At 41.0% G+C, this 18,773-nt stretch overlaps 1 protein-coding gene across 2 annotated transcripts; it reads left to right on the plus strand.

Annotated features, from left to right (window-relative positions):
- Positions 1 to 1,501: 1,501 nt before the first annotated feature.
- LOC116326354 (14-3-3 protein epsilon) lies at positions 1,502 to 18,538 on the plus strand. 2 transcript variants are annotated; one of them, XM_031747580.2, is made up of 7 exons: positions 1,502 to 1,723; positions 6,870 to 7,069; positions 8,825 to 8,931; positions 9,783 to 9,989; positions 11,048 to 11,184; positions 12,207 to 12,260; positions 17,422 to 18,538. In XM_031747580.2, the coding sequence occupies exons 1-6, from the start codon at positions 1,660 to 1,662 to the stop codon at positions 12,212 to 12,214; spliced, it is 723 nt and encodes a 240-aa protein (XP_031603440.1). In that variant the 5' UTR covers positions 1,502 to 1,659; the 3' UTR covers positions 12,215 to 12,260; positions 17,422 to 18,538. The 2 variants fall into 2 exon arrangements, with proteins under 2 accessions (XP_031603440.1, XP_031603439.1); XM_031747579.2 differs by lacking the exon at positions 12,207 to 12,260 and having other exon boundaries at positions 1,504 to 1,723.
- Positions 18,539 to 18,773: the final 235 nt, after the last annotated feature.

Below are 18,773 nucleotides of genomic sequence, written 5' to 3' on the forward strand. Positions count from 1 at the left end.
GGTACAGTTTCATCTACATGGGGGCAATTTTTAGAGTCAGCCTGGCGCTAACAGCAGGAGTTTCAATCGAAATGACAACTTTATTCTTCAAATCTGGGTTTTATTCTCAAAATTTATACATTATATTTCCCAAAACCAACAATAATTTGACCCCAGCTCTTCTTTGTAGCAGCTTTGCACTGATGTTATTGAGTCATCTGCACTGCTCAAAAACATAAAGTGAACACTCAAACACGTCACAGCATCTGTGCTCTTGAAGCCTTGTGGAACATTTTAATGCACTGTGTGTGTGTGTGTGTTTGGTACACACCACCAAAGATGTTTATGAAACCAACGAATCCAAAGATTTACATTATAAACTACATTACAGTAAATAAGATTGGTCAAAACTGTGTGGAATTCCCATTTTATTGTATATACTGTAATTTATTGTTATTTGTAGGCAAGGGGCACTGTGCCAGTTACAGTTAACATATATTTATGTTTATTTAGTTTTAATTGTTTTTGTATACTCCATTTATTTTCAGATTAGTGGGTATACATGTTTCTGTTTAGTGTCTAAAAGTTTGGCTTTAGCTTTAGTTATCATAACACAACAATACAAACAAACTGGGACAAGCGGAGGAGGATGGATGGTGGGAATAATACAAACATTTGGCACTCAGTCACAAAGACATCCCAGTATCAGTAAACACTGGGACTCAAGTCTCCTGTTGCTGGTTATGAAGACAAAAGTTGAACATTAAAATATTAATGTAATTTCTGGTGTATATCAGTTTATCTTTGGTTTAGTACATTGTATTATTTAAGGTTAGGCTTCATTTAAAAAAAAAATCCTTTCATATTTTTTCACATAACTAAAATATTTTTTTGACATTTAGCTTTAGTTCAGTTTTACTAACTTATTACACTCTTGGTAAAGTAATTATTAATATAGTTATTTGGAAAATAATGAAAAAAAAAACTTAACATGTTAGATTGCAAATTCACTTGCACTGAATTGTTAAGACGTTAACATTAAGGTGTTGGAGGGTTTTGAATTTACTTAATTTAATTATATTATATATACCAATTATAGGGCAGTTTATTTTGAAACTTTTTGTATTTTTCCTTTATTTTATTTGATTATTTTTCCTTTATTTTATTTTTAAATGTATTTCATAAGTTTTTTATTTTATATATTTTAAATGATTTTTAACTCTAGTTCAGTACTTTTATCATTTATTTTTTATATTTATTTTCTTTAGCTTATTTTTAATATATATTCCGGACCTTTTTAACTTATTCGTGTATATTCTTTCTTTGTTTTTTAATTACCTTTATTTTTTTAAAGTTAATTTTTAATTTCAGTTTTATTTAAATTTATTCTGAGGAATTTTTTATTCATTCATGCACTTCTTTTTTTAAATCACTACCTTTATTTTTGATTTTATTTGAATTTATTTTATTGACTTGGCTGGAGGCTGTAGGCGTGGATCAGTCCGCTGCGTGGATTTCCCGGATGGAGCAGCGACGCCATCTTTACGCCAGTGCTACCGGTGGCTCTTCGGTTCAGCGAAGCGACAGTGCTGTTGCTGATCCACCACCAGGAATCGCAGAGCAACCGATAATCCTCCCTTTCCACTGGGACGCCACGAAAAGCCCCAGTATCCGAGCACCATGGCGGACAGAGAGAACTTAGTATACCAGGCTAAACTCGCCGAACAAGCGGAGAGATATGACGGTAAGGCTGCGGACAGATATCGGTGGTTGCAGACCGCCTGGCCCCTTTTCCCCCCTCTTGTCTCCCTGCGCAGGGGGTTTGGAGACGCAGGTGAAGCAGTTCACATGGATTTGTTGGGTGAGACGAGACAAAATGGCGGAGGTTTCCCCAGCCGAATGAAACAATATACGTTTAAATGTAGTTTGCAGCTCATGAGGAAGGCGCAGGCAGCGTGCTGGAGAGCGTGCCCCGCGGTGTGCACTGCTGCTAGCGAACATTTGTGTTAGTTACGCGGTGCTGAGCTGTTCTTCTTAGTTAGCGAGCTATTAAACGGCTAACTAGCTGGCTAGCCTTTCTTCAGCCCCGTCACGCCGAACTCCATTCAGAAAAACCATGACGAGCGCCCACACCCCGACAAACACGACTTGCAGCTCCTCTGACGCTGATCTTTCTGATCAATAAAGAGTGGAAAAATCTCCAGAAAACGGCTCCAGTTATTGCTTACAAATCGGCCCCACAAAGGGTTTAAAGAGAAGCCCGTGTGGCAGGGAGTCTAATGGAAAACTTGCATGTAATTAACCTTAAAATCACGTTTGAGGAATTTTTGTGCGGACCAACTTTTTTTTTTTTTTCTTCTCTGAGGGGCTTCTCAATTTGCGCCGTAGCCGGCAAACTACAAGGTGTTTTTCAGCCTGGCCGTTATAAGATGTTGGCCGTTATAAGATGTACCTAAAGTGTAATCTTGATCAGAAGTCCAGATGAGCCAGTACCTGAAGAGTTTTAGTCTGCCTTTAATGCCTTTCAGTAATCGCAAATAATACACACACACACACACACACACACACACACACACACACACACGTATATATGTATATGTATGTATATGTAAATGTACACAGTCATGAGGCAGGGAGATCTTATTAGTATTGTCTGCCTTGCAGTTTCATAGTTAAATTCCTCTTTCTAGAAACTCCACATTGCCATGCAACAAGTAAAATAAGCCAAAACAGCCACCACATACATGACACATCTCATTCTTCATTTAGAACAATAATTTACTCGAAGTTGTTTTGAATAGAACTAATATTGTGCTGTTTTTGCCACTGTTTATAAATAAAGATAACATCTCGTTTGTTGCTGCTAGTGTGTAAACTCCATGTTGTGGCACAAATGACTCAAGTTTTCAAGTGAAAACAGCTGTTAGCATTGAATTATCCTCACCTGGTTCCCTGCATAGACTGTATCAAAAAGACGGATGTAAATATGGTGACATCACCCACTGGCATCTGAGGTCCTATTTTGAAGCCTTTTGCCATCGCGGTTTAAAAACGAATCAGATGTAACGAGGAGGGGGTGGGTCTTTACCGGCAAAGTAGCTCGCAAACTGTTAGCCTTAACAATGAGCGTAACGATCTTTACAAGTAAGTGACTGAGCCCATAAACTGAGCAGGAACGTGCTTGCGGCGAATTTCTCATGAACATCAACAGGATCGGAAGTCTTTTTGTTGCTCAGCTGTCGCCGTCTGGTGGTGCAGATTGACTGCAGCAGACATTGCCTTTTTTTCCCAATCTGGAAGCTACGGCCATGTTTTAAACCATCTCTGTTTCCTTGTTACTGTGTTTTGGCGGAGCTGCAAAGCAAGTCTCCTTTTACATAAACAGAAGGCAGTGCTCCTCAATTAGTTATTGTGGAGTCTTTCCACACTTTTGACGGAGCCCCTTCCAACAGGCTGTAAGTTAGCATTACCCAGCATGCCCTAGTTTACTCTTCAGATTATAGTGCCATGATGTTTGCTCTTTATAAAAGCGCTAGCGCAGGATTACTGACTGTTTAATTCTTGCGTCATATGACTAAAACCGTGTGGAAGACAGATGCTCGGTTTGTCGCTCTGCATCGCTCCCGGTGGTCAGTATAGAAACCACAGCTGGCTCTTTGGCTGTTCTCCAGTTTATCAGTATTTGAAAGATTCGTGTCATGCGTGGAATTATGACCAGCATACCGCCCAGCCCCGGTGTAAAATGGCCTACCTCCTGCTGTGTGCAGGAGTTTATGCGTGAAAGCATCGCTGATGTGTTAAACTGTGCGCTTTCCACACACACAGGTCTCTCAGCTCCGTTTGTCTGGTTCAGAGTGTGCAAATGAACCTCTTTCTCAACAAAAAGTCACATTTCCTGAGTTTGTCTGCAGCTGCTGGTGTTAATTGCAGCCATTTGGTTCAGAGTGTCTGCCTCTTTTTTGTCGATGGGGCACAGAAATTTCCCTGCCATCAATATAAATTTGCGTTTAATCGTGCATTTTATGGGTTAATCATTGTGCAAACAAACACGCCAGTGTCTGTGTTTGTGCTATTTTTAGGCTGGCCTGTCTTTCTGGGGTGCTGCTGCTTATAAAAAGCTTCCAGCTGAAGTAAGTGAGGAAGAGAAACAAAGGCAAAAAGGAATAAAACATCACAGGAACAGGTTGCTGCAGTACAGGCAGAAGCAAGCTTTTCCTGCATGTAGCTGGAAAGTAACAATTTCAAACAAACAGAAATACGATAATGGCTAATGCATACTGGATTTGGCACTTACGCAGTGCTTTTCTACTATTTAATGCTTCATAGAAGTATTTCTTCTATGCCTAAGTGCTATTAACCTAACATTTCCACACACTCACCCTCTGATGGATGCATCAAGGGCAACTCGGGGTTCAATATATTGCCCCAAGAATACTTCAACATGCAGACTGGAAGAGTCACTCACCCAGTGCTGTTGAAAAGTCGACAGCACCCCCTGCATCCGGTGCATAATCGGACATGAGCCTTCTCTTCAGATCACACCGGGTCTCTCATCTGATCAACTCTTCGGCTACTGTGGAGATCTCCAGGCCTCTCGTTGACCATGTCGGCGCCTGCAGAATTCCTTTGGTAGAAGTCGTGGATGTAGCTTCTGGGTCTGGGTCATAAAGCCGAAGCAGAAATCTGTGTTTGTTTTGATGAGTTTTATGTGCTCAATCACTCATTTGACAGCATACTGAATAAAAAATTAAATTAATTTTGTATATTTTGTAAATTTAGCACTATGGTAGAAGCAGCTGAGAGCAGACCAGCGGGCGTTCTTACAGGATGGGCTGTGTCGAGCCCATGTAGTTTTGGTTCCCAACCAAAATACTAGTTGGCGGTGGAGTTTCTCTTTTCTAGTCAGTTTGAAAATTGGGTGTAGAAGAAGTAGTAGCCAGAAATGCACTAGAGGGAACGGCAGTACTGAATTGCCGGGCCGATGCAACCTGTAGTTTCTAAGGAGGTGCACAGCACGATGTGGCTTAGACTTTCAGAACGTTTGTGGTTATGATGTAACCACGGTGTAGATTTAAAGCAGATGTAGAACAGCCCTCACGTTAAATACATCTCCTATAGATTCTTTCATTTTTTCCAAAGTTGAATACCTGAGCATTTAAGTAAATGAATAACGGTGTTACATAATTGAGATCACTGATAAAAAATTGAGTTTTTTTTAGTATTCAAACAGAGATGCACATCACTTTTACTTACCTATATCTTTACTATGATAGGGAGTAGCTTTGTCTGCCACCGCACAGCTAAAAAAAGGTCGTGAACGTCTACTGTGCTCGTGCAGATTCCTTTTAATGACTTCGTGTCCAAATACAGCCTGTAGAGGTTTCACTTGAAGAATGCTTTAAAAGCACGAGGAGCTCACTGATTCGCTTTGAGCAGGCCGAGGTGGAGCAGCATGTTGAGTCCTCCTGGTTTGTAAACCAGCTCATTGCTCCTGCTGACTGTATCTGATTATACGTCACAAACTGGATGATTGGCACTCGTATTTTCCCTCCAGCGCTGGGCTGGGCGACAACGCAAGAAATTACATCCAAATTAGATGTTTTAATGTGGTGTGTGGCTTGTTTGAACCACTTTTTGTCCTTCATCGTGCCACCTTTGTTGCTTCTTATGTAAGTTAGAATAAAGGTACTTCTTTTTAAGTTGAAACAGATCCAGTTAATTTTCGGTGTTTGTGTTCTTGATTAAAGAGGTTCCACGTTGCCTCATTTATTTGACTCCTCGGGGAAGAAGCTCGTTGTGCTGATGAATTACTCCTGAGATAAGTGCCAGATCGTTTTGTTTTGCTGCCATGAATCAAACATGAAATGTTTTAAAGTACCGAAGATGATCTGGCTCAGCCCTCTGGTTTAATGTCCTGGCTCAGTTTCCATTGCCTCCCCGAAGGTGTCCATGATGGTAAATGTCTACATTAGAGGAGTTTATAATTGGGCAGTGTCCCGGGCGCTCCATTAATAAATCACTGAAGATGATAGAAACCTTTCAGGACAGAGCTAATGGCATGAAGATGTGCTTGTTTTTAATTTAAAAACGGTGAGTGTTAAAAACAGTAATGAAGACTCAGTACTGAATATTAAAGCAGAAATATTTTCACATTTATCTTTTCTGTTGTTTAGCCCAGAAGAAAATTTCTCTTTAACATTCCAATCTGATGTAATGAAATTTATGCAAATTTCCAGTTTTTAATCTTGAAATCTGCTAGAGTAGCTTTGCATGTTTCACAGTTGAAAGTAATCATTATTTATCTTAAATTGGCCCTCTGCCTGAACCAAGCCATCTTGGCTCCTCTCCCTTTTCAACCATTTTCTTCTGATTGGCTACCTCTTGCAAACAGAAGGTCTGAACGGTAGGAAGTTACTGCTTCTGTGGTCCTTTTTTAAAAACTAAATTCAATACTTCAGGTCACACATTGGAGTATTAGCTCCTTCAGCAACCCCTCATTTAAACCTCCTTATTGTATTTAATTCTCCTAGAGTGGCTTTGCATAATTCACATTTCAAAATAATCCTTATTTGTGTTAAATTAGGCCTCAGTGGAGCCTCTTGACTGTCTAAAACAGGGGTGGGGGAACTCCACTACCTGCAGGACATCGGCCCTTGGATCCTGGAGTTCCCCACCCCTGGTCTAAAACAAGAGGGCTCCCCTATCCCCACCCTTCAGAAAGCCTTTTTCTGATTGGATCCCCTCTCCTATACGGGTGAAGCTTAAAACAGCCTGAAACTGAGAGTTTAAAGCTTTAAAAGGAAAACCATGGTAGTTCCAACATTGCTCCCCTCGTCCTGTGGATAATTCACTCGACATTCAGCCGTTTGTTTCTATTTTGCTTCTTTCAGAAATGGTGGAGTCGATGAAGAACGTGGCCAGTATGGACGTGGAGCTGACGGTGGAGGAGAGGAACCTTCTCTCTGTAGCGTACAAGAACGTAATCGGAGCCAGGAGAGCCTCCTGGAGGATAATCAGCAGCCTTGAACAGAAAGAAGAAAACAAAGGAGGCGAAGACAAACTAAAGATGATCCGAGAATACAGGAAAACGGTCAGACACAGTTTAAACCCACATCTGATGCCGTCCTTGTTTTTCATTCTGATTCTGCTCTTACCACACGTGAAGTGATTGTGTTGTTTTTTTCTTCTTGCCACTACTTCACAGAGTGATTAAAAAACAAACCCTCAGGACTGAAGTAGCACTGGTTAGACATTAGTACCTGCACAGTTATTTCATGGAGATGAGGGCTCTCCTCCACTTACTGCTTCACTTTGAGAGAAAATGGTTTCACAGCCCAAAATGATGAGGCACGTGGCAGCCACGAAATAAGTCTAAATCACAATTTTTTCCAATTATGCTGCAGAGAAACTCCCAGTAACAGCAGAATGCAGAGAACACCCACTGTGGGACTAACTGCATGCTGACTCTGGAGTTAAATCCCCTAAGCTCTACGCTAGGGCTGCAAAACTTGATTATTTTATATATATATATATATATATATATATATATATATATATATTCTATCGTATTCATCCAGTAATCCTATGAGAAATACTTTTCTTAATAATCATAATAAATATTCAAGAGATAAAAAAACAGGTCTTTCGAAATGAACTGCAATGTTTTTAATATCAGTCAAGTTAAATTAAATAATCACGAGCACAGTAAAGTCAAATAGACCTACAACCTACACTAAGACATAAAGTTAACCAGCCCTTACTCTTCTTTCTTACATTAGCATGAGGCAAAAAAAAGAGTTCTGACAGTATTTCATCTCCTGGATGAGGTCAGTTTGGGATGTGGGGGTGTGTGTGTTTAAATGTACTAGTGAGTAAGAATATGGGCCTGTAAGCCTGTAGAAAATAAAGACGTATAGAAAAGTGAGCATATCAGCGCTCTCAGAACTGACGTTTCCTGCTGCAGACGTTCTGATGGTATAGATGTTAATAGTAATTCAGTGTCCAGGTTAACGGCTACAGATCAGCGGCTCAGTTTTACTGGCGTGCAAAAAAAAGACTTAGAAAAATACTTTCAAATATTAATACAGTTTATTTAATTAATATATTTTGTGTTGATTTGAATCTAACTCTGAAGCCTTGAATTGCAGGTCTATTTTTAGTTGCAAATGTGGGTGAAGTGCTTGCGCTTACATGGTGACAGCTGAGCGCTACCGAGTTGTGGATTAAACGAAGCATCGAAGCAAATGCATTATATTTAGCTTTTTTGGGGTTTTTTAGAATTATGTTATTCAACTTTCCCTGGTCTTCACTATATTTATCATAATTTTATACAAAAGGCTTTTTTTTTAACCTTTTGTTTTGTTTGCTGTTTTTGTTAATGGATTGCAAAATGAGCTTCATAGATGTCAAATATTTATTTGTTAAAAATGTGTCTCATAACCTAAAAATAAAAAAGATAAAGGCGAGAAGTCTGTCGTAAGTAGCCTTCATATACTACATAATGAAGGCTTTTATTGTGAAAAGCCAGGAAGAAGCCCTGTTTGCTTATGTGGAGACCAGATCAGGTCCCTGGTATAGACCAGGTAATAAGATAACCATCAATGGGAAGCATTTCTTTATTTCTTTGTGGCATTGTTTACTGCTTATTTGTTACTGTAGAAGAGGCGCAACAAGTTGAAAAAGGTTTTTATAGCATTAGCTAGCACAAGAGTGGCTGTCAAACACTGTCAGGTTAGTGTTGTCTAATTGAACACGCCAATATCTGCACATCTGCAAAGGTCTCAAAGCACACCGCGTGAGTAGGAACATGGTGTACTAACAGAAGCATCTGTGTTTTGTTCTGCAGGTTGAGAAAGAGCTGAAATCAATCTGCAATGACATTCTGGATGTACTGGACAAGCATCTCATCTTAGCTGCTACCACGGGAGAATCTAAGGTTTTCTACTATAAAATGTAGGTATCCAGTTCATATTTGAAATTGTACTAACAAAATGGGTGAAGTGGTGTGGTCGCCCAGATTATTACAAATGATGGGATATTCAGTAGGTTTACATGTCAGAGTTGTTGTTATAGTGTGAATCTGAGCTTTTTAATGTATATTTGTTGTTGCAGAATCAATTGTTAAATAAGCAAATGTTAATTTTGGGTTGTTTGGCCGTTTAACACCAACATTTGCTAACACATTTTCTCTTATTTTGTTAAGATGCTGTTGGGTTGTGATACCTTACATAACTAGACTAAACTTTTAATCACAAATGACAGTCTGATATTTATTATTTAGTATTTTTCTCTGTTTCTGTGGCCTTATTTAGAGGAGCGCAGCCCTGTCCCATTTAGAATAAACCATGAAAGGTTGAGGTGAAGCTGAAGTCTGGAGGCTGTGGGGTAAAAATCATGCACTGTGCAGAAGCTGGCCTGTCAGAAAAATTGGATACATTTTTAAGCTCCATCTTCCACGATGAAATGGTACACAGTACCTCTTTTAAATTTAAAAAGTAGATGATTGACGGAAAATCACAAACTTTGGAGTAAACGAATCTTATTTCAGGAGAGTGTTTTACTCACTCTGTTTAGTTGCTTTCTAAAAGATGCTTCTCTGATTAGAATTGTGTTCTAGTTCAATTCCTGGATGCTCTGGTCTCTGTACTTCTATGATCCTAATGTGGACTTTTGTTTGTTTTTAAAAAATGTAAAAATCTTTTTCCATGATAAGTATTAACCGATACCCCTGATTTATTTTGAACAGTTAAGTGGCGAGTGCCCATTAAGTAGTTCTTAATGCCCTTTGTGTTTGCCACACTCAGGAAGGGAGATTACCACAGGTACCTGGCAGAGTTTGCCACAGGCAACGACAGGAAGGAGGCAGCTGAGAACAGTTTGGTAGCGTACAAAGCTGCGAGCGACATCGCCATGATCGAACTCCCATCAACGCACCCCATCCGTCTGGGATTGGCCCTTAACTTTTCTGTTTTCTATTATGAAATCCTCAACTCGCCGGACCGTGCTTGCAGGTGAGTGCACGAGATCAAGTCGTTTTTGACGTGGGGGGGGATGCACGAAAACAACAAGACGAGTTTGACGTCTGCAAGCAGGACTTCCTGTGGCGTCTTTGATGGGGCTACGGGGGTTTTACATCACGTGAGGCTTCAAGAGTGTTAGTGAACTGAAAGGAAACTACAAACTAAAAAAAGGTGTGAAAGTAAAAGCAGTTTATGGATGTCATCTTATGCTTTTTAATGGAATGATTTATAGAAAGAAATTACAATTTAAGTCAATTTTCTGCTGTTCAGTAGTTTATTTCTTACTTTGGTGGTAGGCTGAAAAAAGAAGACTTTGATAATATAAGCAGCTCAGACTCTCATTACTGCCTTTCATTACTCATTACAAAGAGGAGCATCGTTTAGGAGTTGAGCCATCCAGGGTGCCAGATGAAATGATTCATGAACTGGCTATTAAACCACATTGACTTTATTTTGACTCGTCTCACAGCGTAGCTTATCGGTAAAGGACTACAGTTTTCCAGTTTGAAAAAAAGATCACACTGGCACCAGCCGGTCAAATTAGTATCTCACCAGGCTGCTTCCTGGATATCTTCCAGGTTGGACATGGGAAGAGACTCCAGGGAACATTTGGGCGTATATCTAGATAAGTTGGAGAAGGTGGGCAGGGTTTAGCTTGCTGCACTTGCAACCTGGACCCAGATAAGGAGCAGAAAATGAATAGATGGCACACATAAATATTCAGAATGGTCCATGGATTAAGAAAAATAATTAGATTTTGGACACCAGATGTGATGGACAAAGGGTGGATCCGACTGTCACCCAGTTAAATCTTCCTTTTTGACTCTAATAATCAACAATGAATGTCACAAGTTAGAATATTAGCCAATAAATGAATCAGGAATATTTTCCCACTGGCATCTATACAGCCAGAGGAGTTGCTCCCTGTGTTGGCTGTTTAAAATGTTTGGGACACTTCCACGCTTGCTTCACTTCTGATATGTCTCTGCTTTCACTGTGTGAAGTGAATCCTCAGCTCCTCTGTTGGTTTGCATCTTCTCTGCTGACAGGTTGGCGAAGGAAGCATTTGACAATGCCATTGCAGAACTGGATACCCTGAGTGAGGAAAGCTATAAGGACTCTACGCTTATCATGCAGTTGCTACGTGACAACTTGACACTATGGACCTCAGATGTGCAGGGAGACGGTGAGAGAACCATGACTTTACTCTTCAGGCTCTTATTTAGTATTTCTGCTTTCTTTGTTTGCCCCCTTTTTTTTTTTTTTTTTTTTTCTGCCTCTTTTATGGTCAAAAATCTGGCAAACTGAATAACTCAAAGTTTCATCTGGCCTTTCCTCTGACTTCTGTGGTTTCTACACTGCTCAAAAAGAATTACTGGATAACTATAGTGATATGGGCATGGTAATGTGTTAGGATGCAACATTGTTTGACAGAAATGAAAGCTTTTAACCTACAGAGAGCTAAATTCAAAGATGACCCAAAAATCAAAGTAGAAAAAATGGAACGGCAGGCAAGTCCATTCTGCCAGAATTTCACTGCAGCAACGCAAAATGGTACTATGGTAGTTTTTATGGCACCCACGTGCTTACATGCCTGCCTGACAACCTCGGGGCATCCTCCTTATGAGCTGGTGTCCACCAGGATCTCCTCCCAGATCTGGACCAGGGCATCAGTGAGCTCCTGGGCAGTCTGAGGTCTGGCAGCATCACATGGACCGAAACAAAGTGTTGATCTATCGGGGAATGCTGGGCCAGTCAGTTGTGTCCAGAACCTGTGTGCATACTCTCGCTACATTAGGGCCGAGGAGGAACCAGGCCCCACTGCACCAGCGTAGGGTCTGACAAACCTTAAGGCAATAGCACGTATTGATGTACCATCCTGGAGGAGTTGGACTACCTGTGAAACCTCTGTAAGATCTAGGTATCGGTTCATGTTACCAGTAGTGACACTGACCCTATCCAAACCTAAAACTAGAGAAAAATCAGCCAGAGAAGATGAGAATAAGTTTTACAGGTGGAGGTGTCTGGCATTTTTTCCCTTAACCACCCCCTCTGCTTCTTAACTGACCAGATCAATATCCCCCGAGTTTAACTGACTTGATGCTAAACTCTGATTAAAAAGTGTTTAATTTTTTGAGCAGTGTATAAAATCACTCCCTCTTTTCAGGGTCGATACTCACAAAATCTTTTAACTTCTCTCCCCTGTAGATTCTTAAGGACAGCCCTCCTCCTTCTCTCTTCTTCGTTTTAAAGGTCTATTTTGTAAGTCATTCCTCCTGTCTTGGGCTTTTTTTCCACCTCAAGCCGATAGTCTTGCCTCACCACCCTAACATCCCTCACTAACTTACTCACAGCACCAAGTCCAGTGTTTTAGGGGTACAGAGCGGTAATTTGTCGCATTGTGTTGCTAACCTCTTCCACTTTTTTCAGCACTGTGTTTCAATGTCTTCAGGGTGTCTGCAAGTCAAACAGCTGACGTCCCAAATCTTCTTCTTGGCTTAGTCAGATTTTAAGTATAATGAAGTAAAACACGTTCACGTTGGAGTTGTAACAATTTAAACTACTTTAAATGGCAGTTTTGTGTTTATAACCTTTAATAAAGTAATATTTAGGTGCTTAATAATATTACAAAAGTATATCCAGACTGTCTTTGAGACCAATTTGACACATCAGGGGTGGCTCTAGCTCAGGAGGTAGCTGGTCAACTACTAAAACGATTTGAATAGCACTGTACAAGAACCAGACCATTTGTCATTTACTTTAAATGTCTTAATGAGATAGATGAAGTGTCGCTATGCCAGGGTTTTTAAGTATCATAGTCAGTGTTGGGACTAACGCGTTATTAAGTAACGCGTTACAGTAACTACGTTATTATTGTGGTAACGAGTACGGTAACTAGTTATTATGCCAAAACCAGGAACGCGTTACTCGTTACTGGGATTTAGATAGGCTCGTTACTCGTTACTTCGTGTGGTGGATATCGCGGAGCTTCCACAGATTCAATAACATTAGCAAGTGGTGGAAGCCAGCAGGTGGATGAAGGAAAAGGAGGCAAGAGGAGAGACCGAAGCGGCCGCCGGTCCGCGTGTCAGGTGAACTGAACTTCAGGTAAGAAGTTATGACCTGCAGTCTATCTGGGTCAGATATAAACCAAGTTTAGGTGGAGTTTATTTTCGGTATGCTGACATTTTCGTACTGCGTGCTAGCTAGCATGACGGAGTTTCTATACAGCTGTGTGGGTGCTATGTTACTGATGTTGAACTTTATTTTGTTCATACGGTTAATTATTAGAGTTGCCAACCGTCCCGTAAAAAACAGAATCGTCTGGTATTCAGAGAAAATATTACGCGCTTCGTACTGAGGTGAAAAGGAACACAGTTTGTCCCGGACTTCAGCTACAATGAAAAAGACACAAAGCTGAAGCTGCACAGCTGCCTCTTCTTCTCTCATTCCTCCTCTCCCTTTCTACTTCAATCACGAAACTGATCAATGATCAGCTGATCGGCTTTTCTCTCTTGTTTATTTATCGCCCACTTTGCGCCAGAAAGAGGAAACCAGCGGATGTCGCGCTAAACAACAGCAGCACGTTTAAGCTTGATCAGCTGTTGTTAGAATTTATTTAATATTAATTTCTAGTATCAGCTGATGTTTGCTGGAGCCACAGCTGTAAAGCTGCTGGTCATGATATCGGTTTGGTTATCTGGTGAGAGGGAAACATGCAGATGAAACCAGGAGATGTCCTTACTGAATCATCAGAGCTGAACAGGTGATGGAGAAACAGGTTTACCTTTTAGGTGACATGAATGAGTTGAAGGAAGTTATGAACTGTTTCTGAGAGACAAATAACAGCAGGATCCTTTTCACGTAGCTGACAGCTGGTAACTGTGCAGGGGCGGGTCTAGCAAAGTGTTGCCAGGGGGCAGGTAGGGCATTAACAGGGAAAGGGGGCACAAGGAAATACTTTTCTTTATTATTCTCATTTAAAATGTCTCGCTTTTAAAAAAAAAATAATTATCTGAGTCTTACAACAAACGATTGATAGATTGATACATATATACCATCAGAACAGTGTACATCACTGTCACAACAGTGTTTGTTTTCATTCAAAGGCTTTATGATTTTTCCTATAATGGTGGGCGGTCTCTAGTCAAGATGCCCGGGACGATTGTTTTGTCCCAGTCCAGCTCTGTATGCAGCTCATCTGCAGTCTGGTGTTACCTACATCTTCCTATTCAGAAGGCAGAATTTCCAAGTTCTGAGTACAATCAAAAGCACCACGACTGCAGTTTTTGTGTTGGATGTAAAAAGCAGGCTAGAATCATGGCGGCGGTCAACGATGGTCCAGGCGTGATTTCTCTCGTGAAATGTGCACATTATTTTTCCTTTCTATTGGTAGGTGGCACAGTGCACTTGTGGCAAGTAAGCAAGCTAGAAGACTGGCAGTCTGGCTGGGTATCCAGTTACGGAAGCAACACCTTAACAAGAGAATTCTGAGTAAAACCAAAGTTACTTTCCCTAGTAACTAGTTACTTTGAAAGTAACGAGTAACTTGAAGTAACTGAGTTACTTTTTTAGAGAAGTAACTAGTAATGTAACTAAGTTACTAATTTAAAGTAACTTACCCAACACTGATCATAGTGAGCCGCAGTTACACAAAGTAACTAAATCTAGATATGAGATGTAGCTTATTTGTCCATTTGCTCAATATTTTAATTCTTATCCTCTACAAGAATGGCTTTACATGGTTACACAACCTTGTGGTTTGAAACAAGCCACCTTTCTTCTGATTGGTTGCCCCTCTCAAACTCTCAATGACATCATGCAGAGCCAAGAGTAGAAAAAACTGCGGGAAACGGTGTTTAGAGCAGTCTGAAGCCTAAGCCTTGTACATGCACTGCCCTCATCATGTGAGCCATGTTTAATATGAGCCTCCACCACTGTGACTTTACATAATTGATAGAAAATATTGGAAAATTGTAACAGGTCCCCTTCAAAATTATTGTTATTGGACGAATATCTCCATGATCAGTGATTCCAAGTGAACCAGGCGACTTCAGTTTTTATAATGTTAAGTCTCACTGTTGTGGGCTTGTAAATCTGAAATGTAGAAACGCAAACCACCTTTCTCCGTGGCCATACAAATGACTCCACCTTCTAATTTAATCATAAGGACTTGCGGACACTCTGCTTCTTCACAAATGCACGTCGGTGTGACTGAATCCTGCACACTGGGGCATCACAGCAGATCACATGTGTGCGGGTCGGTGTTTGGAAACCTGTGAACGCAGCCTCGCGGAAGTGTGACATAACGGAGGAACTGCAGTGGCAGCATGTGAGGCTGCTGCTCCGTGTCCTGCAGCGCTCTCACATCAGTTAGCCGCGGTGCTAATGAGCACCGTGACGCTTTCTATTTTAATCATGACGGATTCTCAGGCCTTTGTTATTTGTGCCTCTCAATGCTTCATTACACGGATGGCTGTGTGGTCTCTATGGTAACCTTTCTAAGCAACCAGTTGCACAGGTTCACAAAGCATTTCGCCCTTGTTAGTAAGTCTGCACACAGCTCCTCCTCACTGGCCTGCACGTTGACGGTCACTGGTGAAAGTTGCAGTTTGTATGTAAATGGTTGGGTTATTTTTAGCATCCGTGAGTGTCTCCCGCTTATTACAATGATGGTAAAAAACTTACATCAGTTTAATCAGGGATATAAGTCTTTAAAACTAGATAAATTTATCACATTACAGCTGCAGACAAATTATACATGTTGCCTTATTTAAATGCATGGCTGGCTTTGTGGGACTGTATCTAAAAGATGTCTGTAGTCTCTGGGTCACATGCATAAGTGCCTTCACATGCATAAAGCTGCATGCTTTCTAATAGCCACCGGAGGGGGCAGTGGCAAACTACTTCACCATTAGAAACTGACCTTTACGATGTTTAGAACACAGGTGTCGAACTCCAGGCCTCAAGGGCTGGTGTCCTGCAGGTTTTAGATGTGTCCTTGATCCAACACAGCTGATTTAAATGGCTAAATTACCTCCTCAACATGTCTTGAAGTTCTCCAGAGGCCTGGGAATGAACTAATCATTTGATTCAGGTGTGTTGACCCAGGGTGTTATCTAAAACCTGCAGGACACCGGCCCTCGAGGCCTGGAGTTCGACACCGCTGGTTTAGAAGAACACAAACGTTATGTCAGAAAACTAAGTTTGTGTGATTCTTTAAAATATACTCCTCTTAAAGAGGAAAACTCCTGTAAAGGCATATGCACAAAGTTCAGCCACAGATATTCCTGTTTCCAGCTTTCAGTCAGAAAACGACAAATAGCAGCTGGTTATAAACTAACATTATACCGGCTAATGTTGGGCTTGAGTATCCTAAAAATCACACTTTCAAACTGATAAATAATTAAATGAAATCCTCACATTTTACGAGAGTTTAATCACGTAGTGGTCGAGTTTGACAAGATTTAAAAGAACCTTTAAAAACAACTGCAGCGCTTACCGAGAGGAATAATTCAACAGCTCACCTCAGATTTAGCTTCACTGACTCATCAACTCGTTTCGGACTCGTTGCACAAAGATTGATGCCGTCCTCCACAGAAAATGTACGTGGATAATTCACACTGGGTGTATTGTCAGCTGAGGTAAACAGCAGGCTGACAGCTTACACTCACTGCAGATGACGAGGGGATATATTGGAAAATATTACACAAAACACCCGTGGGAGCGTTTTTTTGTTTTGTTTTGTTTTTCCCATTCCTGGTTTCCTGATATTATTCAAATATTTTAAAGTGTGTACAAAAATGTTTTCATCCACAAACAGTAGAAACATGCCAGCCACCTGCAGGTGTTTTTATTCTACGAAGCTCAAGTTGTCGGGTCTTGAACCCCTGCTGTGTTCAACACCTCTTAATTTCATTAACCTCAAACGCTTCATTCTATGTGACAGTAGGCTACTGACAGCAAAGAGGGGAAAAATGGGTTACTTCACAGGTGAAATCATACCTGTGTGCTGTTGAAACACTGTCACAGAACAGCAGCTGGCCAGTCTGCTTGCCCCACAGGACACAGGTTATGTTAAACCCTGTTTAATCTTCTTATATTCACTCCATTTGGACCATAAAGGACTTTTAAATTATTGCCGTCATCTTACTTACTGCTCCTTATACAGCTGTGACGTACTTTTATGTGAGTATTTGATCATTTTCTGCTTTTACAGGCAGTTTTCCAACCATGGATAAAGCCTAAAAATTCAATATTTTAAGGTCCAGGCTAAATCTGTGACTGGCAAAACCGTCCCGTAGTTTGGATATCCATGCTTCACTTCACACTGCTCGTCACCAGTGATGCTGTTGAAATGTCTTTAAGTGTGTAGCGGTGGCAGCAGCCCGGTGACTGTCGGTGCTTTTTGTCTCAATCTCAGGTGAAGAACAGAACAAAGAAGCACTGCAAGATGCGGAGGACGAGGCCCAGTGAGACCGAACAACACAAGACAAGCTCTCCTCCTCCTCTTCCTCCTCCTCCTCTCTTAACTCCCTCCTCCCAGCACTGTCTCCTGTCCCCAGCCACAGTGTTCAGCTGGGTTTACTCTGCAGCCCACTCCTACTCTACCTTCCCCTCCATTTCCACCCTGCCCCACCTTTTTCTCTTCGTATGCACGTCATCTCCCTCGTTTTTCCCACCCTGGGGGTTTTCCCTTCGTTTCATTACAGTTTCTTTTTTTTGCACGCCTGTACCCCCTTTAAGGTTCACGTCCTCTTGCACCGTTTTTATTTTGCTTTATTTTGCTGTTATCATCTGTTGCCAAGTACGCTTGCCTGTATTTGTAACACACGTGCAAGAGTTTATTTAAAGACGATACTTTGCTGTTTTCCGGTGTATGTGCGCGTGTGTTGATGATCAGTATCTTGTCCGTGCTTCGTCAGTTGTCACATTGAGGAAACACAGCAGTGATGGGAGGTTTAAAAGGGATGTGTTAAAGCTTTTTGGAAGAACTAAGTGCCCTCTTTACATTTTCTTTTTTGTGGTTACTAAACCTGCTTCTTCAACACGTGTTCATTTTTTCTTTCTTTTTTTAAAATTACGAAACATCCAAATGTCCCCCACCTCCGAGCATCGCTCTGACCCTCTCTCCTTGTCCACTCTTTGGACCAAGTTTTGTGCTGCAAGGCTGTAGCGCTTTTGCTAATGGCAGATAGTTAGGTAATGGCTTTTTAACAGACAAAATGTGCATCAGTGTGAGCGTGGGAGGGGATTGCTCAACACTCTTTGATTGTAACGTAATGCAGTTTTGCATTGGCACTATATAAAAACAGTTTGGGAAATAGAGGCCTGCTGTATCTTTACTCCCCTGACTCTTTCAGGTTTTCTTCTGTCCCTTCCCTCTCCTCATCCTCCTCTTCTTCCTACTCCTTCTGTTCAGTATGTGTAAAGTGAATCTGATTTGTACTACTGGATATTCTCACCGGAGCCACAAGTACCATCTGTATTCTTACTGAAACACAGCATGGAATTAACATTAAACTTCAAATTGAAAATCATGTCTCTTTCTTTTTTCTTTCAGTTTCTTCGGTGTGCTTTTTGAAGACTTTCAATCTTGTATAAAGTCAATGAACTTAAGATTTGTCATTCTGTAAACCGGGGTTGATCAGAGGGTATCTGGCCTGCAGAGGGAGAGGATATCTTTGCATCACAGTCATAGGGGACGGCACTTAGCTTTAACCTACAGTTAGGACTGTAAGCTTTGACAATGACACTTTTATTTGTAGTTTTGCG

The sequence above is a fragment of the Oreochromis aureus genome, linkage group 10, assembly GCF_013358895.1.
Source record: "Oreochromis aureus strain Israel breed Guangdong linkage group 10, ZZ_aureus, whole genome shotgun sequence".
Lineage (NCBI taxonomy): Eukaryota > Metazoa > Chordata > Actinopteri > Cichliformes > Cichlidae > Oreochromis > Oreochromis aureus.

Coding starts and splice junctions, on each gene's coding strand:
- LOC116326354 (XM_031747579.2), top strand. CDS start 1,660: ATGGCGGACAGAGAGAACTTAGTATACCAGGCTAAACTCGCCGAACAA. Junction 9,990..11,047: donor TCGCCGGACCGTGCTTGCAG/GTGAGTGCACGA, acceptor CTCTGCTGACAG/GTTGGCGAAGGAAGCATTTG. Junction 11,185..17,421: donor CTCAGATGTGCAGGGAGACG/GTGAGAGAACCA, acceptor TCTCAATCTCAG/GTGAAGAACAGAACAAAGAA.